The sequence below is a fragment of the Pyxicephalus adspersus genome, chromosome 5 (assembly GCF_032062135.1).
Source record: "Pyxicephalus adspersus chromosome 5, UCB_Pads_2.0, whole genome shotgun sequence".
Lineage (NCBI taxonomy): Eukaryota > Metazoa > Chordata > Amphibia > Anura > Pyxicephalidae > Pyxicephalus > Pyxicephalus adspersus.
In genome coordinates, this window is record NC_092862.1 from 102,433,137 (window position 1) to 102,457,596 (window position 24,460).

Below are 24,460 nucleotides of genomic sequence, written 5' to 3' on the forward strand. Positions count from 1 at the left end.
CTCTAATAATATCTGAGCACATTTGCAGTGATAGAATATTATTCTATGATAGAATAATATATGATAGATAGAATAACATTCTATCACTGACAATAATAATACCTGAATAATTTTCTTTACTTGGGGAAAAGGTGACCCATCCTTTATATTAAATGCTTCTTAGGAAGCTGAAAAGTATCTAGGTTTTATTTTTGGCATACACTTTTTTTATCTATATAAGCAGCTTCAGCAAAGCAAACAAGAAAAAAATTGAAATTTTTAGAAGTGTAGAAACTATAAGGTACACCACTATGTTAATGACTGAAATTCATCTTTTTAATTGTCCATACAGACTGGCAGGTATAAATTGTTTGGGATGACCGTTTGCCATTGGCCTTTTATTTAAAGCACACAGATTATTCCTGAAATGAACTGCTGAGCCAGCGGATGCTGTGGAACAATGCCACAGAATTCTCTATTACAAACAGTACAAACACCACATTCTAGAACTGCATATGACAAGGTGTAATCCCAAAAATTCAACACTGGGAAAAAAACAACACAACGTAACGTAGAGAAGGGAATTCAGAGTTTCTGAGAACAGGGACAGTGTGGTGAGAGCTTCCTGCAGCAATGCCCTTACCAAGGCGTAGATCGTCCATCTTGGGGCAACAGCCCCCTTTGTCCTCTTCAGACTGTTCTGGGGTTACCAACCGTAGGGTCAGCATTGGAAGTGCCAGCAACCTTCCCAGGCCTCCTGGGGTGTATGTAGGAAGTGTACCAACTGGGGGTGTAAGTAGCCTTGGTACTCGAGTATCCCGACGGGCTCTTGGCATCAGCAGTTTTTTTATGCAGGGGCTGCGTACCTCTGGCCCACCTGTTCCTGTATCCCAAGGTTTGGAGAAAGGAAGAGCTCCAACTTTTGAATCTTTAAATGGTTGCCTGGTGGAGTATATAGATAAAGTAAGGGCTCTAGAACAGGTGAACCGTGAGCTTGAAGAACATATCAGGGTATATCTGGACAAAAAGGCATCAACAGTGAGCAGCTGGGGATCACTCAGGGATAACTGGGAGAATATATATCATCAGGTAAGTCATCTGTCATTTCTCCTAAATGATTGGTGTAATTCTGTACGAGTACCAGTGCTTTACTGTACTTTACTTTACTTTCTTGGGACACAAATGTTTGTTTTTTTGTTTGTTCTTACATTTTCTTTACTATATTAAATTCACATATAATACTATGGTAATCAGTTACTTTTATTGCTGCATCATTTTCTTATACATTTTTATTGCAACTCTTTTTTTACAATATAGATTACTTATTTTTAAGCATAACATACGCATGAGGGATGGAGGTCCAATCTCTCTCCCAAATTGAATAGAATAAAAAGAATAATTATAGTAAACAAATATTATTATTTAAATATTGGTTGTGGTCTTAATATAAATATTATGTTACATTCATATATATAACACAATATATTGTATGGTATATTTTTCGTTTAAAAGGTGCATTTTAAATGCATGTTTCTCTGCTCTTTTGTTCTTGCTGACACTGGCTGTTGTCTAAAATTGTATGTCAATTCTGGTTTACTCTGCCTCCTCCATTTATAGCTAATTAAGTATGTTTGGAAAAAGTACTTTTAAATATCCTAAACATACTAATGCTGGACACATATACAGCTTTTTCATATTTGATCATATATCATATGTCTAATTGGAACTATATGGGTGGATTGTGATGTAATTTTAATGCTTTTGATTTGATGTGTTTGATTGATTTTATTGTGTTGTTCTTTGCAACCCAAATCCAACCCCACTTCTTCTAATAAATAATTTTCCAAACTTCCAAAGCTAAAAGTATAAAACACACTCACATACACATGGTTAAGAAGGACCAACCAAATAATCCAATGAATGTTATTCTTATACAAGGATTTTTACAAAGGACAGATTTTATTTTAAGTACTTTAAACGCTGAAAGGTAAATGAAAATGAAAAAATGAAAATGAATTATTTCTGGGCTGATTGCATGTACATTTTAAATCACAGGATGGCAGCAGACTTGCACATAAAGCTGTTGTTTGATTAGAAAATAAAAGGTGATTTATGCCCCAGACTACCTTAAAATCATTCTTTAACCAAACTGTGCCCCTTTTCCAAAGTGTCTTTGTCCCTCTCCTCCTCTCCTTGGTTAGATATATATACCGCTATAAAAAAAAGTTTTATTTATCTCTTTAAAAATAGTAGAGTCACTTCAGTTGTTTGAAGATTTGTGCCATGGCTGCAGCTATATACAAATCGGATTCCCTGTGGCACACTTTGCCACTTCTGGGCACAACTGCAGTTTGTTGTTGTGGTTGGGGCTGCTGAGTGACTGGCAAAGAGCCAGGAGCCTTCCAGGAACTGACGTTCCCTCCCCCTTAGCCTATGGATTCTCAATAATTGCCCCTGGACAAATTGGAGTGAACAAATTTGTGTATAGAGAAATTGTTCTGTTTTTAGGATAGACGACAATTGAGGATAGGTAGGAGAAACATCATTACAACCACCCCAATAGCAGCTCGGTTATGGGACTGTGGGTTCTAATCCTAGATTTTCAGAAAGTTGTTTAGAAAGTTGTCCCAGGCAATCTTATGTCTCTAACATCTGTATGAAGCATAAATGGACTTTAGTTGTGATATTTAAGTATAATGCAGCTAGAAAGGTTAGAAAATGTCTGTTAAATATTACTTAAAGGCATTTGTTTTTTAGTTTTTAGAGTAGTGTTAATCCCTCTCAAATTGTATTGCTGTCTGTATCCCTGCTGGGGATATTACACCTTTATTTCCCCTGGTGACCATTGTTACTAATACAGAAAGGTACAGAAGCCCAACATTTTATGTTATCATCAGGACAGTAGGTGAGGAAAAATGGAGACATCTGTTCCAGGGACAATTCTCTACGAATGTATAGGAAAATCTCACTACCTGGTGCAGAAAGCAAAATAAAAATCCAAGAGGGATTTTAATCCTTTCCTGCTCCATACAAAACTAAAAAACAAAACAACAGGACATATACTTTAGATCTGCTTCTTAACAATATGCATTTTCAGTTAATAATGGATTCCAAATACCAATGTCTTTGTTAATTTTTTTAAAGGTGTTGTGTGAGATTTGTTCTTTAACATTCCTAACAACTACACATAGCATGACACGTTACAATGCTACTAAACTTAATCAATCCTTTTCCCACTTCACCCATTTAAAAAATTTTCCTCTTCTCCATGCCACCTAGGACAGTCCAAAAAGTCCCTAACCAACCCTCTCGCTATGGGACTGATTTATTAAAGCTCTCCAAGGCTGGAGATGATACACATTTATCAGTGAACCTGGGTGATCCAAAAAATCTGGAATGGACCTGGTCCAGGAATGTAAACATTTGCTAATAAATAGCAAATTATTTTAAGAAATACTTTGCCCTGGTTCACTGATGAAAGTGTATCTTCTCCAGGATAAAAGAGCTTTAATAAATCCGGCCCTAAAAACCATACCCTGCTTTCTTCCCACAAGTCAAGCATTATGAAGCCTTATGATAATGTCATACAATGAAAGTAAGACTTTGCCTCTCGAGCATTACTATGATTTGTCCTGGAGGTATTGGGAAAGCTATAGAAAGACACCGATATATGCCATGTTACAGTTGATGGCATTTAGACAACCCAGCAAACATCTACACACCATAAACATAAACACAGAAACACATGCCATCAAAATTTTCACCCTACCAAAACTTTGTTTTTACTTACATTTTCTGCCACTGATAATAAATGGGAATAGTATGTAGCTACCTATTTGAGTCTTGGGACACCAAACATAATCACTCCTATTACCTTTTGATACTGTACAGAAAATACATGAAGGAATGAGTCCAAGTGTAATTTCACAATGATAGCAATTACAAAACTGTTACAGAATTTGGCAAACAATAAAGTCTTCATACAACTGAGTAAAAAAAGATATGCAAAGGATTTTAAACAGTTCATAGTGGTAAATAAATATGCGAACATAAACCACAGGATATCAGCAGGTTAAATCAATATGAACTAGAAGCAAAGCACTTGCACAAAGTGAAACATTACATAATTTGGAAAAAGTACATAATTATTTTAAAGGACAGTAAGTAAGGCTATGTATACACTTGCAATAATTGTAGTTTGAAATAAACAATTTACGACTGATCGTTTGATAATCGTTAACTAAAAAATGGAAACGGCAAGCTAACAATACCGACAAATGAGGAATGTTGCTGGAAACGAACAACCATCCTGGTGGATCCGTTTGGGTGACAATACACGTGTATGATGCACGTGTATACCTAGCTTAACAAATAAAGCTGTTTTCCTTATGGTCATTTTCATACACATAATATTCTGTTGGAATCATATTTGTTTGCATTTTATTTGAACAACAAATACAGTTTGACAATAGAACATGACCTACAAAAACACACAATTCCACAAAGAAGATGAATATCTGTTTTATAAGTAGATTTTATGTTGCTGAGATTACGGCACATAAAAAACTTATACAATAGAATTCAAATACAATAAAAAAAAGTTACTAATGGAAAATGAAATAGAAAAAAAGGAAAACATAATTACATACAGACACACACTATACAATGATATGGCCTATAGTAGTAGTTGATAAAAGATGGCAAATAGGGTGTGCCAATAAGGCATTCATAACTGAAGTGACACAAATATCTCATGGTACAGTAATTTGGATCATGGGTGAGGATAAGGCATGGCAGCAGCTAAGGACTCTCCTGTACTTAAGTGGTTTGCTGAAAAGTAAACAGGTGCCGCAGACATGACAAAAATTTGAACATACCTTGTAAATATTCTATTTTAAAATACAAAGTAAAAGATTACTAACATTTATAGATTAAAAATTCCAATTGGTGATTAAAAGAAAACTTTTCTGCAAGTTATAAACTGTACAGAGTGTTAGGCAACTGAATTGGAAATGTACATGCAAAACAGCCAGAAACATATTTCTATATTTATTTCTTATGCCCAGTCATCTACTGAAACAAACTCAGCTCATTAATCACTAATTACTAACCCCAGCAAATGTTTTTCAGAATTATTTTAAATGGTTTGCACAATGGGTAACATATACTTACTTAAAAGCAAAATGGAAGCTGTTATTGCAGGAAGGAAGGCATACGAAGATCCAGGAATCAGGGTCAGTGACTCAAAATGTATAGAAGTATGCCAGCCAGACCTGCTTTCTTTTCATGCCCCTGTAATCCTGAAATTCTGCCTCATTTCTCACTCCTTCACTATTCTGTCTAGTTGCTTCCTCCCTTCCTCTACTATAAAGTCCCACTCATTAGCGGACAAAGCCAACAGTGGGGTACTGTGCAGAACTGATTTGCCCCCCTGAACAAACTGCCTTGGTGCCCCATGGGGGTGTCTGTTGACTGGTGGGGTTGACTGGGGACAGTGGCACACGTTGTACCTGATGTCTGCCACTGGTCTCACTGCTTCCTATTACCACCTTCATTATATGACACCAATGTCCATTTGACTCCTGTTTAGAGATCTTCTACCATAAAACACTGTGACTCTGAAGGTCCACATGTTAAGACAAATAAATGAATTTAGGGTGGTTTTGTACATTCTTCTGTAGTCACCAAAAAAAATCTTAGCCCACTTTTTTTTTTTTACAGGTTGGAGATGCTGTGTTGGAAAATGCACGACTTATGCTGCAGACAGAAAATATACAAGCATGTGGGGAAGACTTTAAAGAAAGGTATCATAGCACTAATTGCAGATGACATGTACATTAAATAAAAATAAATTCTACTTAGCTACCTATCAAAGTTTATATTGCTGGGTTCGACTATTTGCAACTATGTTGAGACTAATCTTTTGATCATGTAAGTTGTATCTCACAAAATTATAGCAGTATTAGGTGAATTTATGAAACATTTACATGCATAAGAAATGATACACAGTATTTACACAGACCTGTGCTGCCATGGAGTTCTAGATCAGAGTTAGATATTAACATGAATGTATTACTTTTGTTAGCTCTATTTATAAAACATTCTCTCCTGGGAATCTTCCAGGTCCATATGTTTCAATAACAGTAATTGTTTCCCACCAGGGAATGTGTGAAGGAATGTCAGATTCCCTGTTTTAAAAATGGAGCCCTATGTGTCTGTGAAGGTTTTCATTTATCCAGGTCATGGTAAAGCTGGTAGTAATTGGTCATATTTAACTGCACTTTTTAGTTAATGTTGAAGATGTTTTACCATTTATCCATTTATCTGATGAGTATCAGAAACACATCCCTCCATCTTGTTTATTAAGATTTTTTATTGTTCATTTATATAGATCCGGCATATCGCACATTGCGCCGTGCTTTATACAGGCAGAGTCATAAAAACATTTAGATCAAAGATGTTTTCTAATGCAATTCAGAATTAAGTCTTCTAAACCAGCAGTCGCCAACCAGTGGTACACGTGAAAATTTTGGGGGTCAGCGACTCTGGTCGGTGCACCCTTGAGTGGGGTCAGGAGAAGGACCCCGCTGGGGGGGACACACTGGCCAGAGCCGCGGACCATGCCTCCTGTACAGTTCCCAGGCTTAGGAAAGTGGGTGGGCTGTGTCCCTGGACACAATCCGCCCACTCTCCCATTGCAGGCTCAGATCTGCAATAGGAGAGTGGGCGTGGTTATGTCCAGATGACATCACTATGGGGGAGGTGTCCTCAGTGTTTTCAGTGGGCCGCGAGTACATGATCCATTATTGAAAACGAAGCGGCACCCAACCACCATCCGCGGACCGGAAGTGGTCCGCAGCGGTGTTTGTATGAGATGCCGGTAAATGTACACAGTAGTCTGTGTACAAGCAATGCGAGCACATGACATGCAGCTCGATTGGCTGAGACTCCAGAGTATGTCTTCTCTTTTCTCTCTGTGCACCCCCCTCCCGGTCCTCAGAGAAATTTCCTTCCGTGAAACCGGTCCCTGGGGCCAAAAAGGTTGGGGACCGCTGGTCTATGGGACCAAAAAAGTTTGGCGATCACTGTTCTAAACACAGTAGTGGCAGTTTATACATAGGCTAGTCGTCCAGAAGGTTGTAACTGGAAAATTGGGGTGTGTGGTGCAAACATCAGAATTTATCAGCTTTACCCTATGATCACATAAGTGCAAGGTCATGAGGATTTACCTACAATAAAATGTCAGCCAAATCCTTTTCTTAGTTTTAGTGCTTTTTGGTAGGTTTTCACTCATACATTGAAAATAGAAAATTAGTGGAAAAACAGGCATCCTCATTGATAGGTGCTAGGTTTTTCCTCCCTAAATGCCTTTTTTAACAAAAAAAAGAGAGAGGTTTTCTTCTGTTTTAACCGCCATGGTGGTAATGACTGAATGGGAGTGCAGAGCTCTGTCATGTATCCCAGCAGACTCAGAGCTGCTCCTGATCGGGAATGTACCGAAGGAGCTTTTCCAGTGCAAATCTCATGCATGAGCAGTGGGATCAGCACTTTTTTTTACATTTACACCAGGATACATCACCTGATGTCACACCTGTGCAATGCGAGATCAGGTGATATAGGCAGAAGAAGGAAGAAGATGGTGGTTCCCCAAACTTCCTTCACTCCGGGATGGAGGGAGAATGCAAGATGGCACAGGTTTGAATCCAGGCCAACTGTAGAGGGATCGAGGGCTCTGTGGAAGTAAAAGTAAGTGGAATTTTTTTATTTTAATAAAAGTTCTTTAATTGCTGGTATGGTCTACCTAAAGTAAACCTGTGGGTGCAGGGAGGGGCAGCTACAGTTGTTAACATGACTTATAAAAGGGCAGAATCAGGTGCTGTCCTTCTTATGCTAGCTTCACTAACATTGGTGTTACCAAGTTGAAAAAATTTAGCAAATTCAGAGTTTTAAAACTTGAGCTGAAGTTTTATCTGCTAATATTAAAAAATTCAATTTTTAATACATAACAAGTTTTTAGATCCAGGGACACAAAGGCTGAATCGGAAAGGGCAGGATGATGATGATTGCCCTCCAGTCAGGAAATTGGGTTAGCTCCATCTGTCTTTTTATGTTTCTGATGCACACTATACAAATCTGACTATGTGCTAGAAAATCAGGGTAAGCAATTTTAGTACAGAACAGTAACCTTAACGACTGTGCAAGACTAAAGGTAGGGTAAGTCCAGCTTTTCTGATTTCATGTTTGTTCTGGGTCAATGAAGCCAAGATAGTAAAGCTAAAACAAGGAGAACAGCCCCAGAATCTGCCTGTTTAATAATCAGATCAGAAATGTGGTGGACTGTCTTTATAGATATTCCAGTAATAAAATATCTGCCATATTTCCTTACATATCTGCATGGGAGTGTTGGGTGCTACCACCCATCTGTGCATCTGTGCATATAAAATAATTAAAAATCCAACAGTAAGAATATGACCTTTTCCTAATGTCCACAAATGTCTCACCCTGGATATAAATTTTCCATTTCACTAAACAACAGTCTAAGCATCAGCAAAATGAGAAGGACTGTCACAGGTAAATGTTAGGCCATTCATTACCCCCTTCATTACACACACATGTAGTCCTTTACAACGTGATTTACGAAAACACACCATCACAGAAGTTGCAGGTCTCTTCTTTAAACACTGTCTGTTGTAACCTCATTTCAGACAGGGATGACATAAAGTTGACATTTAAGGTAGCATTTAGGAGTCACAGTTTAATTATTTCTAGTTAGTGCATTTATATATTAGTTTACACTTTTTATAGTGTTTTTAATAAAAGTAAAAGAAAAAAAACAATGCATAAATGTCTTCAGAAAAATAAAGAAAAAGCTAATAAAACAAGCAAAAGCACCAGTATAAAAGTAAATATAAATGTAAGTAAACATTGTTTGCCTTGGTCCCATTCTTTGCCGTGGACCATTATTTGTAAAATAATGATCTTCCCAATGGTGCCTGACAAGGACTGTGGAGGCTCTGATTCATTGATCAGCTCATGGTTAAGTGAAGTAAAACTATTACTATTATCATTAGTTCCATTATTTTTGGTATAACTAAAGAATTGCAAAACATTTGTTTGCTTTTCCTCACTCATTATGGGTTTATTTCATTCAAATCGAATGATAGTTATCAAAGTCAAACTATATGATGCAAATAAATATAACAGTAAAGAAAATACACTGTTAAGGTCATACTTACCTAAAAGATCATCTGAGAAATAAACAAATAAAATAAAACAATCGGATGAGAAATGGTATTGGTGGAGCGGGGTGACTGTTGTAATGGTGGAAACAATACTTTATCTGATTTTTCACATTTTAAAAAAAAAAAACTACATTTTCTCGCGGACCACCAGTGGTCACTGGCAACCAAGTCTAATTTTGTTCACTGGAGCCATAGGCAGTGGCTCAAACCTTTAACAATGATTTTTTTGATAACACAGGATAATGCATTAAATGTACCTTTCAACAACTTAACATTTTTGTATGGCCAAGTAGCAGGGACAGCTCTTGCCATCCAATATTAACAAGGTGTAGAAGGGCTGAAAGGGTGTGTTCAAATGTTTAAGGTCTTAGGAACTGCCAACCAGCGGATTATTGAGTAGCATAAAATCCAACAAATTCAATGCTGGGATGTCTGGGACTTGTGGATCTACAATAAAGGGTAAAGTGTGTTCCCATGTGATAGTGTGTCTTACACACGTAGGTTCTTGGGGCGAATCACGTAGGTTCTTGGGGCCAAGATGGTTTGGATTTGATGCAACCTTCTGCTAATCTGTTCGGTATTTTTAAAATCAGTCTATAAAGTGAACGTTTAATCTCCAGTTGTCTGGATTTTTAATTCTTTAAAATTCTGAGGGTGTGCTTGGTGCCATTTATAATATATGCAAATAAATTAAATATGAATATAAATCACAGAGGTGTTAAATTGCCCTGTGGCTCTAGTTTGTAAAAGCTGTTACCTTAAGTGACAAATTCCACTTGCTTGCAGTGCTTTTTAGAAAAAGTAACTTTTCAATTGCTGCCATAGAAACAATCCTTCATTTGCTTTTTCACAACGTTTTAATCTACTTTTAGTTTTATATACATTAAGACAGGCGAGGGGAATTAAGCGTTTTCCTTTCAGCCTAAAATTACATCATATTACCATAATGGTAATTGCACCCATATTCTATAGACAACATTTCAGACAGAACGATAAATAGCTACAATTTTTAAAGCTTGATACAAATTTCATTTTAAATCTCAAGATATTTCTTCAACATGAAGTTAGAGAAAGACACAAACAACATCTTAGTAATCGTTTGCTTCACAAGATCACATTTGAATGCTTGCTTTTGCAAAGAAGCTAATATGTTTAGAAAAATAAATCTATCAAAAAGGTCTTTTTACACTCATAGTGAAGAAACAGTAAAATCATTATTCCGTCTGGGCCTCTTTAGCTGAGAACACAAACAAGAACACATTTATCTTAGAAAAAGAGGCCTACTGTGGACTCAAATTAGGCATGTAGCTGTACCTACAAAACAGTGGACTTTTTCGACAAAAAAAAAATTTATAGTCATTAAAAAAAGGAACCTGTTTGGGATAAGCATATTGAAGCTGCCTTCGCTGATTTGTTTTCAATGGGACAATTTTCATGGTTGTCATATTTATCTTTCCCCATACATATAAGTGAGATATTAGAACCAGTAGTCCTGGATTATTAAGGCTCTCCAAGACTGGAGAAGATAGACTATCACGGGTGATCCAGCAAACCTAAAATTGAATGTAATGGAAATTCTAAAAATAATTTGCTATTATTTGATTTAAATCCAATAAACCAAAAAAAAAACCTGTTTGCCATTTTATTTTGTAATGCACACTGAGCTGTACATTATTGTTCGAATTTGAAATAACTGGTGGGTCTGGCTGCCAGGAATGAATGAACTGCTGCTACTAGTACTAGTTACCCCTACCCCTGGACATTTAACAGAATTTACTTTATTATGAAGTTTCAAGACCCATATATGCTAGATACGAGATTGTATATATTACGAGATACAAGATCGTATATATTAAACCTTCCCCCTTCACTTGGTAAGTGTGCACTCATATTCTTTTTGTACCAATTACAGTGCTTGTATGATGATAACAACATGAAGGGGGGCAACAAGCCAAGTCAACTACATGGTGGCCAAAATAAGGAGCAGTTGTAACTGATTGGTAAACCGGTTATGTTAAATAGCAAGCTGAGGATTTTACAGAAATGTTTTTTTCTGAAAGGAGTTCTATTTTAAGATCTAGTACAGGCAATTTGAACAAATTTCCAAACTGCAATCACTTGATCACAAGTCTTTAAACCCATTACACACATTACCAATATCCTGCTCTTCTGATTGTGGGATTATAATGGAGTGAACCACAGGCAGATTGAAACTTTCTGCTGTGCTTTACAATAGTTTAGTAGAGTGTTTCACATACTTTGTCTGTTTATACTTTCTCACTGTATACCAAGCCTTACTTCATTAAAAAGCCATGGTTTTAATGCACTGCACTGATAAATAAAATAAATGAGTCTTTCATGTTAGTTATCATTTGTGCCTTTAAACAGCAGTTTTAAGATGTACAATTGGCCCAGGAATCTTTTTTATTGCTCTACCCACTATCCCAAAAACATAATATTGGAGGGTTTAATTCAAGGGAATTGGCCCTTCGTATTATCCCTATTATACTATCATACTATCATGATGGCATGTGTGCATTAATACATGTGAATGGGATAAAACTTAGTGTCCTCTCCACAGACATATGCACCAGTACCAGACCATCTCCCCAATAACACAACCCTATGATTAGAGCAGAGCACTGGATCCCCGAACAAGCTATAAACTCATTGCAGGGGGATAGATGGTTGGCCCTGGTTGATTCTGGTACACCAACTTCCATACATTTCAGTAGGGAATCCTAACATTTTACACATATTATTTTAGATGTGAACCTAATATCTCAAGTATGGACTCGGAGTTTTTAAAAAAATACTGGGCTGAGGGTTTCTCTATTTTGGGTGTAGGGTTTGATCCTCCCCTTCCTTAGGATTTCTACTTAGAAATCTTAAGGCATAAGCAAAACAGTTTTGAGTTTTTTAGGCTGAGCTTTTTTGCCACAATAATCTATTATAGGCAAAAAATATAATTTATGCACTCTGAAATCTTTAGTGAACTAATCAGGGATCCTTGTACTTGATCTTTTAGTCCATTCTCATAGAATTTTTTAGCAGTATGGTAAAATAATAGAAATACATTTGTACAATAATGTTTGCATTAGATTAAAAAAAATATATAAATACAAATAATTATAAAAACCACTTAAGATTCCCTTCTAAATTCAGAAACTGATGCGGGTACAGTCTTTTCTGCCTCTGACATTTGAAAGCAACCAGCTAATTCACTTATGTAACTGCAATCAACTGATTCATTTACGTCACTTTAAACAGTAAACAGGCCCACTGCCAATTTATAAAGGAATTCCCAGAAATAAATTCCTGAAGTATGTTTTAATAAACTGGGTATTACTGTGAATGTCCTACATATTATTTGGATGAATGCATGTATTCACCAAGATGTTTCCTTGTACAGAAAGCAGTGTTTTCTCAGGTTTAAAATAACTTAAATCTACAGTCTATTGGTTTAAGAAATGATTGAACAAAATCTCCTTTGGTGCATCATAAGATGACAGTTGGTTACCTTTATATTGTTTATGCAGGAGAAGTTGACTTAATAAAGGACACATAAATAACAACCCAATATTGCATTTTCATGGAAATGACATGCTGTTTGAATTGCAGATATGAGAATGAACAGCCTTTCAGAAAAGCAGTGGAAGAGGAGATACGATCCTTGTACAAAGTGATTGATGATGCTAACTTGACGAAAATGGATTTGGAAAGTCAGATAGAAAGCATGAAGGAGGAGCTCGCTTTGCTGTCAAAGAACCATGAAGAGGTAAAATAGAAAAGAATGTTTTTTTTTCCATTTCAATATAATGCGAGAAAAATGCTGCTTAAATCTGTATTGAACATGAGCACATAGCTCATATATAAAGGTCTTTAACAAAACATTACAAGAGCTATCACAGCTGCATCCTCTGCACTTAGATTGTAAATTTAGACACCAGACTAAAGATATAGTTCACATTAACAATGCAGCAAAAACCTTCATTTATAAAAATAAATAGTAAAAATATCAAAATCCTTTTTACACCTAGGTCGCTTTAGCCTTCTGTTCTTCCTACTGATTTGAAAGATGCAGTGTAGGATCAAAGGATTGCTGCAGAGGTTTAAGTTGGTAGCATGATCCAGATCCATAAAACTCTATAAAACAATCCATAAGCATGGATGCTATGATATAAATCATCCTCTCCAGAGTTGGTGGCTGGGAGCTGATTTTACTGGAGGCTTCCACCTCCATTATACTCGGATTGCCATAGTGGCACCAATGGGGACAGAACTGCCTGCCACTACTGTACAATAATTAAATGACAAAACAAACATTTACCACCTTAGTTAAATCTTTTTTATCCCTAAATGCTATGGATGCCATTGGGATCATTTGTCATGGGGCATTGAGCTTGGGGACCTAAATGGGTTATGCATGCACAAAGATACAAAAGTTATCATTGTGGCTTTTCTTTTTAACATAGTATGTCCGTGGTTGCCATGCACATTCCCTGACTTCAATGTTTCCTGTTTCACTTCCTTTTTGTTTCCTATGACACAGAAACTACTGAAACCAAGGGCTTAGAATGACAGCCAATCATTCAGATTTTCAGACGAAATATAGTGGCAACAGCCTATTATTTTCAGTCAAGATTTTTTTTTTAGAGACTAATCATTAGGCAAATGAACCGATGTGAGAGAGAAATCTACTTTATATGCTTATATTTAAAATAAGCTATACTGGGCATTTCATTATTGTTCACAAATATCCATTTTTAGGATGTGAAGATGCTGTACAAGCAGCTGGCAGGATCTCAGCTAGAAGAAGTGGATACTCCAATTGGTACAGGCCTTGATGATATATTGGAGACCATTAGAATTCACTGGGAGAAAGACATTGAGAAAAACAGAGCTGAATCAGGTGCTCTTCTTCAGGCTAAGGTAGGTTCTTTGTGTTTTATTTACACACAGTGCTAGAGATTTCCCTGCAACGTAAACCCAAAACAAAAAATCCCACTTACCTTTAATCCTGCAGATTAGTCTATCCGTTGGGAGGTTTCTTTTATCGGGTCCCACATCGTCCCAGTATCTGTCTTTGGCACTGACATCTTCTCCTCTTGTCTTCCGTATTTCTCCTACGTCACCCGATCTTGTACTGCGTAGGCGCGAGATCAGATGGTGTAGATCAGCGATTTGTTTTTCTATTGATGAAAGGGCTGCTTCTGCGCATGCCTGCCTCATGAAGGAGCCGTCAAGAGCCTCCCGGGATGCGTGACGAAGGTATCCTGGAAAGCTCTGTGATCCCATTCATTATTGATTGCCTAGATCCAGAATAAAGGGGGCAGTGCTGCACTTAAAAAAACACAAACAAACAAACTTTTTACTTTAATTAAAAGGGTTGTAAATAAAAGGGAGTAAAAAAATCTGAGTTTAGGTACGCTTTAGGGATTGATATGAAAAAAAGAAAAAATCTAGTTAGGATAATTTTTTTTACACATATACTATGTACATCCTGACAGTAACACAATTATTAAAAAAAATGATATTTGTCAAAAGGCTATTTCACATACTGGGAAAACCAGAAACTGCTGCCGGTGCAGTCTTCCCTGCCTCTGACATTTGAAAGCAATCAACAAATTCACTTTCCAGTGTGCATTCATGGATTTATATTTATTTTTTCCTCTGTAAATATTGCATTCACATCATGTGCTTGTTTATAAAATGATATTACCAGGGATCACACAAAGGAATTTTTACCACTTTTTCATTCAGGGTAAACTAGATGATCATTCTGTCTTAAACATACGTGAAATATATGTAATGCTTTTTCTATTCAGTCGACTCCATTGTAACCAATTTTGTTATGTATCGAGCATTTACCAATATAAAACAAAAATGTACTATTTGAAAACATAGTGCTGTCCTTTTTGTATGCAGAACAGCTTCCATTGTACTCTAGTCTACTACTATCCTCCAGCATCCATTTCTACTATATATAATAGCTACTGGTGGTCAGACGTGGACACAGGATGGTGATTACACTGCCAGTACTACATTTTTGGTTAATATTTTTGTTATTCTACAACAGACACATAACCAGTTCAACATTGGTCCTGTAGATATTGCTTTCACAACTGTTGGCAACTTTTGGAACTTTACATGATTTTTTTCTGTTTATGTTTTCATTATTTAAGTGATAGAAACATAAGGACATATCACATTGGACCTGATTTATCAAAGCTCTTCAGGACTGGGGAAGATAGACTGTCATGGGAGAATCTGGGTAATCTACCAAACCGGTAATCCTGGAGCTATATTCAATCAGGTCAAATGCTCCTTGTTCTAACAGTACATTTAGGATGAACATGAATGTGAAAATATTGCCAATAAGTTGAGATATTTGTGATCATACATACATATGTTTTTACACTAAATAGCTAACTGGTCTGTTATGATTATTAACCTCTTGGGCGGTTCTTTTCTGTCCGGATTTATATGTCTAAAAGTGATACATTGTTTTTTATGAAAATTTATTTTACAGTATAATATAATAGTATGAGTATAATAAAGTTTAAAACCCGAAATAATGTCAAAACAATAAATTAAATCAATTAAAAAAATAAGTAAATAAATAAATATTATACTAATACTATTATATTTTACTGTAAAATAAATATTCATGAAATACAATCTACTGCTTTTACACATATAAACCCACTTTATTGCATTTAATACAGTTATTTTGTATTGGATGCAATACAAATAGATTTAAAATTCCCGCCACGCCCCGAACAGAACGTCCGCACACACCGACATCTCAGGGAACTCTCCGGTGACTCATCGGATGCAGAGGACGCCGGCCAGGGGAAGCGATAGGACGGGGATTGCAGGGAAGGACGCTGGCGGATCAGGTAAGGCTTGATTTACTATTGTTTTACATTGGTTTCACTACCCCGAGTCACACTCGGAGAAGAAAGAAAGGGACTAGTTATGAGTATACCTACAGTTGATCTTTTCCTCCTTCATGCCCTGTTCTGCAGTAGGTCTCTGTGTGGTGGCAGATATCTATTTAGAGGAGACACTGCCCTGTGTACGCCTTGTGATCAGTAAATGAATAATGAAGAAACAGGGAGCTCCTTGCAGAGTTGCTCTTTATGTACAGCTTGCTTTCCAGCAAGGGGAGGCACCGCAGTGACACCACCAAATTTCACTTATAATCTCATGGATCTAGCAGTCAGAGGCTGAAGTGTTTTGGGTTCCGTTTGTAAAATGTATGTTGCTTGAAGTTTTAGAACGCTGCAGGGAATCCAGCTGAAGTCTGGGGTGGTGTCAAATGTTATTTAATTCTATGAATCTGTAGGGCTAACAAGCAACCTTCTGTTTACCAATGCCAAGATTAGGAAAAAGCATCTTGGCCTACACAAAAACCATCTCTCTCTAACTAGCACACACTGACAATATGGCTGATGTGAACCCAATATTTATAATAAAAAATAGGGCTTGGTTATACATTTCTTTAAATTATTGGCTATTGTGACTAATTTAACCCAGGCAATGACACTACATTATATGCTCTCCTTATTTCTGGTGGACCTAAACCCTTATCCCTATTTGTGTGCTATTTTCATAAATTCCTGTGAACAGACCATTCCTCTAATAGCACTCATATAGCTCGGTCTGAGTCCCGCTTACCAGTGCAAAGGTGGAACTGTGTGCACAAACTCTGAACCTTGTTTGAACCTCTGCCTAATAAAGACACGGCTTTGTTTCATCATTTTACAGCAATCAGCAGCTCTGCCAGCAGTGCAAAGCCAAGAGGAAGAAGTTGTAGAAATTCTGAGAGAGGAATTCCATGATACAGCTTGCAAAATCCAGAGTCTGCAGGCCGAGACTGAGTCCCTTAGGACACTGGTGAGTTCAGCTACTGTGGTGCCAAGGCAAATTCAAAATGACATTTATAGATCTGGTATACAGATATGATTAGTTGAATACACATCTGTTCACATAAAGAAGCACAATCTTGCAAAATATACCAAGAACCTTTAAATGTTATGGGCATTTTAAGTTTACAACAAGATTCAAAAAAAGATAAGATACTGACAAAATCTTCATCTACCTTTTTGAAAACAATTCATCCTAATTTTTTGAATGTCAATGCATATAAATAAATGTTTATGTCTGTTACAGAAAAGAGGTTTGGAGAACTCACTGAATGATGCTAAACACTGGCATGACATAGAGCTCCAGAACCTGGGCTCTGTGATCACCAGGTTGGAAGCAGAACTGGAGGAAATAAGAACTGAGACTGAGCAGCATCAGAGGGATCGAGAACATCTGCTGTCCCGAAAGTTACAGCTTGAGAAAGAAATATCAGCATATCACTCTATTTTGGATGGGGTGGAAAATAGGTAAGTGTGCAAACTAGGTTCTGCTATATTATGGCAGAGTCATCATTACTTTTATTATTTATCAATGCATTATTTAATGTCAATATAGCCTTTTTGATATACAGAATTGGCAAGCAGTTTTCTTTTTAAAGGGTGTAAAAAGCTTTGCCAAAAATACAAGCACGGGGTAAATAACTAGTCATCAGTATTGACTATCACTCTGACTGATTGACTGATCATGCCTTAGTTTACATTGTGTCATGGTGGAGGCAAAGCTTCTCTTCCTCAGAGCCCCCTGGCCTATTGGTGGAGAAAATACTAGATGCTGCAGGAATGGTGGGAAAAACTCAAATTCATAAAATCTATGAAGCAGAATTAGGCAGATTCTACCATTGCAGGTCATTGGCCGCTGCTTTTTCTCCAGTGCAGTGAGCAGCATATTAGTCATATTACTAACAAATTTCATTTTTTTAAAAGGTTTATACAGTTTCACACCACAGATGTGAGGCTTATAGCACTGGATTATCTACACACAGGAATCACACTGCTATTTACAGAAGGAATTTAAGAAAAAGTAGAAAAAAGTAGTTACTGCATAACTTTAATCTGCATTATAGAGTACAACTATCCTTGTACTCTATAATGCAGAAACTCTTAAATTTGTACAGTTTGGGCCTGATGTAATAAAGCTCTCCAAGACTGGAGAGGATACACTTTCATCAGTGAAGCTGGGTGATCCAGAAACCTGGAATGGATTTCCTAAAAGTCATTTGCTATTTGCTGTACCTCTGAAAGCGTATCCTCTCCAGTCAAAGAGAGCTTCAACAAATCAGACCATTTTTGTTAACTTTAAATGGAGCTGTGTCAGATTTGAGATGCACTTTTTAGATCTGTTAGATCATCCCTACTTGCTGGGAAAGCCAGAAACTTTTTTAACACCAGAATGTGACCTGGAAATAGGGTATCCCGGTACTCCTCACTCTACTGGATGATTGCCATGTCAGCCATAGCCACCAAGAACATTGTGTCGCAATACAAAGGCAGATTTATTAGAAATGTAGTCTCTAATTCTAAAATAGATATCTGAATTTTTATTATTAGCCTTTAACATTCTGTTGGGAGTTTTCTTGTCTGATAGCACTGAGAAGATATTTTCAACAGATGTGTGTAGTGATAATAAAGGCAAAAAGGACACAAAAGTGGTGAAATGAAGATGACTGTCAACTATACCTAAATAGAAATAAATACATTATACATCCAGCTATAGCCTTGAAATCTTTTCCTCCCCTCCTATAAAAAATCCTAACAATAATGGATGCTAGGTACATGCCGCCACCTAAACATTTTTTTGGGCCTGATTTATTAAAGCTCTCCAAGGATGGAGAGGATACACTTTCATCAGTGAAGCTGGGTGATCCAGCAAACCTGGAATGGATTTCCTAAAAGTCATTTGCTATTTGCTAGCAAATGTTTTGAATCCTGAACTAGATCCAGTCCAGGTTTACTGGATCACCCAGATTCACTGATGAAAGTGTATTTTCTTCAATCATGGAGAGCTTTAATAAATCAGGCCCATTATGTTGTGTATTTTGTCCCTAAGATATCCCTAGCATCATTACAGAATACACTTTTGGCTGTGCAGTTGTTGTGTGAAGATTGGCACCATGACTGCAGCCCAAGCTGTATGCAAATGTGGTTATTTGTGGTGCAGTTTGATGCTCCTAATTATACAGTAGCAGTTTGCAGTGTGTCTGGGAGCTGCCAGGTGGACAGTTTAACATCTGGGAATTAAAACAGCCCTAATGGTGTGAGATACTTTAAAAATACAGGCACATTTTTGGTATCGCAAACATTACATATTCAGTCCATTACCTAAACTTTTTTTGACATGGGCTATATCTATTAATTTCTGACACATCACAGTCCAAAAATCCTAGTTTATACATTTGTGCTAGCTTGCATACTACTTTACTTTTTAGCCTCCCAATGGCCAGACTTGTACAACTCCATTCCTGCTGAATTCAGTGGTGAGACTACAATCCCATTTATTTTTCATGCAGTGCTGATATAATACAGTGTAATGTGTTCTAGAAATGTTTAGCATGCTAGTATTTATCACTCGCAAAGATAAGCTTTCCTGTAAACTACAGCAGAGAAATGTTTTATCGCACTAAACTTGATCTATCTTTTGAAGGGTACTAATAACTTTCAAAAAAAAAAGTCTGTTCCATAGAAGATTCTTAATTACTTACTATTTTTCTTTTCATTTCTAGCTAATGCTGTATATGTTTTACTGTATGTAGTAGTTAATGCATAATATGTGTTTATAATGTATAACATAATAATTATTAATATTATTTATTTGCTTTTTTGTTATATTGAGAGATCCACATCACTGTAACTGTAACTTTTACCTATTTTTATTTTATACTTAGATGATGTTTCAAACAACAATCAAATGAAGAAAATGCTCACAATCAAGATAACAATTAAGCAAATCTAAGTATATGTGCCATGAAACGTTCCGTAATAGATTTGGATACTGAAGATGATCTGGTTTCTATTTTGTTTGTGTGCAATCCGAATAAATTTGCGTGCAGATTAAAAGAATTGTAAGAGCAATTGATTCAAATAAAGTTATTAGGGATATTACCATGTTACATTTTACTTGTTAAAATGGCATAATATTAAAATAAACACAATAAACACTTTGAGAGGGTTTTCAATTTTGAGTATAAAGGTAAATTGTTTTGAACGTAATGGTATTTCCAGGTTTGCTGAATCACCCAGCTTCACTGATGAAACTATATCCTCTGCAGCCTTGGAGAGCTTTATTAAATTGGGCCCATTGATCTGCAAAACACAGAATAAAATGCTTGTTCTTCATCCTTACTTTTGCCTATACATAAACTTCCATTGCTCACACTTGTTCCAATAGGGTATGTTTCTTGTAGGATTCTCACCTGTCCAGATCATGTGACTGGTAATGACAGCTCCTGATTGGTCCATGGCAGCAGTTATTAAGAAATATATATTAATGTGACATGTAGTGGTGAGCCTCAGGTGGACAAAAACAGTTTTCGTACAATCCTAATGAATTGGTAATATCTATTGGTTTACAATGCAACTAATTAATTATTACCTATTATGTTTAGTAATATAGTTTTAATCTGAGAAGCATGTATCCTGTGTTCTGACAATGTCCAAGTACTGAAAGCATACAACACTGTATGGTGCCTGTAGAGATCTTTGCAACAAAAGAACTGTAAAAAAAAAGGTACAGATATATATATATAAATACAAGGTAGACCCACTGCCTCCTATACAACCACTCAGCATGGAGTAGGACAGTGTAAACCTTTCAGAGTTATTAAAGATGAAAACAGCATGCTGATCTCATTGTCAAAAGCCCTTTTTTTTAGCAGAAATGGAGGAAGAAAATGCTATTATATGAGGTTGTTTGTTAAGTAAAAAAAAACAAAAAGTAAGGTAAAGATATATACAACACTCAGTCTACACAAGTCTATACAAGACTCATATCTACATGGAAGACTGCTCAACGTTTCAACGATATAATTAATATGTAACTCTACAAACAATTTCATTGTAACAGAGTACAATGTGTTACGGAATAAACTGAATAGTTTGTGCATTTACTCATTCTGTGGAAACGACAGACTTTGTCTTTGCAACAAAGGTGAAATACAAAAGAAGTGAAGTGGGATTCAAGCTGATGAAAGCTTTGCCATTACAAAACCTATAAGGCTAATCAGGGTAAAAAATCTGATTTAAATAAAAATGATCATATAAACTTTGATTTATATAACAAAATTGACATAATAGGCCTGATTTATTAAAGCTCCCCAAGGCTTGAGAGAATACACTTTCATCAGGGAAGCTGGGTGATCCAGCATTTGCTATTTGTTAGCAAATGTTTTCAACACTGGACCAGATTCCTTGCAGGTTTGCTGAATCACCAGGCTCACTGATGAAAGTGTATCCAACCCCAGCCATAGAAAGCTTTAATAAATCAGACCCAATGTAGAATTGGGATCAAAAAAATGAATTTCTGTAGTTGGCATTGTGAAGTATGAGGATCCAAAATGGTTGCAGTATATTTCAGGTAGAAAACATGTAAGTGAATCTTTAATTGGTTCTTTTCCAGTTTCAGGATCTTTGGTGATCTTGATTGGTCAGGCCAGAATAATGTAACTTTTGCACAAGCACGAAGGAGTCCATTTAATTCTGGCAGCCTGCCATGCCAGGATCTTATAATGAGCTGCACATGTGCAGCCCAATGTACATTACAAAACATATTGAAGAACCAGTGAGCTGAAATAAATTACATTTTTTTCTTGTAATTAGCAAAACTTTAAGTATTGCTGGCCTCATAAAGACAAATATTCCCACAGCAGTCAACACAAAGAAGCTATAAGAACTTATTGGACATGATAACTTGAGTAAGGTCAATATGTTGCCTTTACATCTTTTAATGGAATCATACAGAGGCTGAATGAAAGGTTATAGGATACAGTATGTAAAACCAGTAATTTTTTTAAGAATAATACCTTTTTTACATTTACACAGTAATGCCTTATTTATTAAAGCTTTCCAAGACAGATTATCATGAGTGAACCTGCAAATCTGAGATCTATTTTAAAAACATAATTTGCTATTTGTTGGCAAAAGTTGATCAAATCCATTCCAGGTTTGCTGGATCACCCAGCTTCTCCCGTGATAGTCCATTGTCTCTAGTCTTGGAGAACTTTAATAGATCAGGCTCAAAGGAGAGGAGAAAAGGTAAAGTGTTGACCTTGCAAGTCTTTAGCTGCCTTTTCACTGGGGCTGGGGTGGACTCCCGACCAACCTAGAGCTGGCTATGTTGTTGGTAAAAGTATCTTGGTCCCTAAACAGAATTGCACATGTTAAAAAAATGCCATATTTATTGTTTTCCTATTATTAACACTGCGAAACAATTTTGAACAAATATTTGCTGATTCTGAAAGTGCAGTTAGTTTTCTTCTATCACGTCAGTTTTTTTTCTACCACTTATACTAATGCGATTACTGTAGCATGGATATGTATAGACAGTGTGGTCAGAGGTTGTGTGCTGCTTTATGTAGTGAATAAGCAAATTTTAAATTTCATATCATGATGAACTAGGTGACAACAATGATGAAGAGTTTGAAATTGAAGAGGACTCTGTTTGTAAGGAATTTGATCAGCATGAGTTGAGTGATTTGGCATGTGATTTGGGACTATCGAAGAAGGCTTCAGTACTCCTAGCATCAAGACTGTATGAGAAAAATTTACTTGAAAAAAAAAAAAAGGTATCGTACATTTCTGCAGTACTTTAGAACTGACAGTGGCTTTGTGTATTGCCATAACATACCTAGTTTAATGGAGGAATTGGGAAATCCAATCTATAACGCAACTGAATGGCGACTATTCATCGATAGCTCAAAGTGGAGCTTAAAGTGTGTCCTATTTCACAATGGCAATATATTTGGGTCAGTCCCTATTGGCCATTCAGTTTCTCTTTGTGAAGAATATGCGGACATAAAGAGAGTCATTGATTTGTTACAATATCACCAACACAATTATGTCATCTGTGTTGACCTTAAAATGGTATGCTTCCTTCTTGGTCAGCAACGTGGATACACCAAGTATCCCTGTTATCTGTGCATGTGGGACAGCAGAGCTCGTGAGAGGCATTGGGTGGAAAGGAATTGGCCTCCAAGATCTGCCCTAAAACCTGGTTATCCAAACATTCTACATGAGCCACTTGTTGATAGAAAGAATATTATATTCCCGCCACTGAACACGAAGCTCGGTCTGATGAAGCAGTTTGTTAAAGTTTTGACAACTGAAGGAGACTGGTTCAAGTACCTCATTTTGGAATTTCCTAGCCTGTCATTTGAAAAAATAAAGGCCGGTGTGTTTGATGGTACACAGATTCCGCAGCTCATCAAAGATGAACATTTCATCAGGACAATGTCAGAAGTCGAAAAGCATACTTGATTATCATTCAAAGCCATTGTGAAGGACTTTCTTGGAAACACACAAGCAAATAATTACACAGAAATTGTCCAGAAACTCTTGGAGAGCTACAAAATGTTTGGTTGCAATATAAGCATCAAGGTGCATTTTCTGCATAGCCATCTTTCTAACTTCCCGGAAACCTTGGTGCAGTCAGTGATGAGCAAGGTGAATGATTCCACCAAGATTTGAAGGGCATGGAAGGACTGTATCAGGGTGGATGGGATGTACATTTTATGGCTGACTATTGTTGGAACATACAGCGGGATTGTCCTAACACTGAACACTCCAGGAAAAGCTATAAGCGTACATATTTACCTTAACCACTTACCCGATTCATTTTAGAATGTTTTACTGTAAAAATAAATGTCATAGCGTAAGAATAAATCCTTTGTATGAACAAAAGAAATTTAAATAAACAGTACATTCAAGTTATTTCATTATTTTGTCATTGTATGTAAAATTTGTATGTTTTTTGACAAAAATGAAGGGTACCCTGTATCATAAAAACTGCATGTGATAGCAAAACACTGGGGTCATTTCTGGATTCACCACCCAAAAATTAGTAAAAAACAAGTGTAAGATCTAACTCAACAAAAAGCGTGTTCCCCAGAGTGACCTATTAAAGTTTAGTCCATAGCAGCAAACAAAATGGCACAACAATGTCACTGGTGCCTCCAGGAAGTGGACACAAGCCTTTTGTTCCATGTCCAGGTAGGGACAACAATACAACAATGGTATTTTTACATTTTCTAAAAAATACTTTTTATTAACCTTTTTTTATTTTATTTTAAAAAGTGTTAGCTCTCGGCAAAGCAATTT

At 36.5% G+C, this 24,460-nt stretch overlaps 1 protein-coding gene across 1 annotated transcript; it reads left to right on the plus strand.

Annotated features, from left to right (window-relative positions):
* The first annotated feature begins 539 nt into the window (after window positions 1-539).
* Window positions 540-20,310, plus strand: BFSP2 (beaded filament structural protein 2). Its single transcript, XM_072412311.1, has 7 exons — window positions 540-1,068; window positions 5,701-5,783; window positions 12,843-12,999; window positions 13,992-14,153; window positions 16,995-17,123; window positions 17,400-17,620; window positions 20,035-20,310. Exons 1-7 carry the CDS (start codon window positions 613-615, stop codon window positions 20,036-20,038), a joined length of 1,212 nt encoding a protein of 403 aa, XP_072268412.1. The 5' UTR covers window positions 540-612; the 3' UTR covers window positions 20,039-20,310.
* Window positions 20,311-24,460: the final 4,150 nt, after the last annotated feature.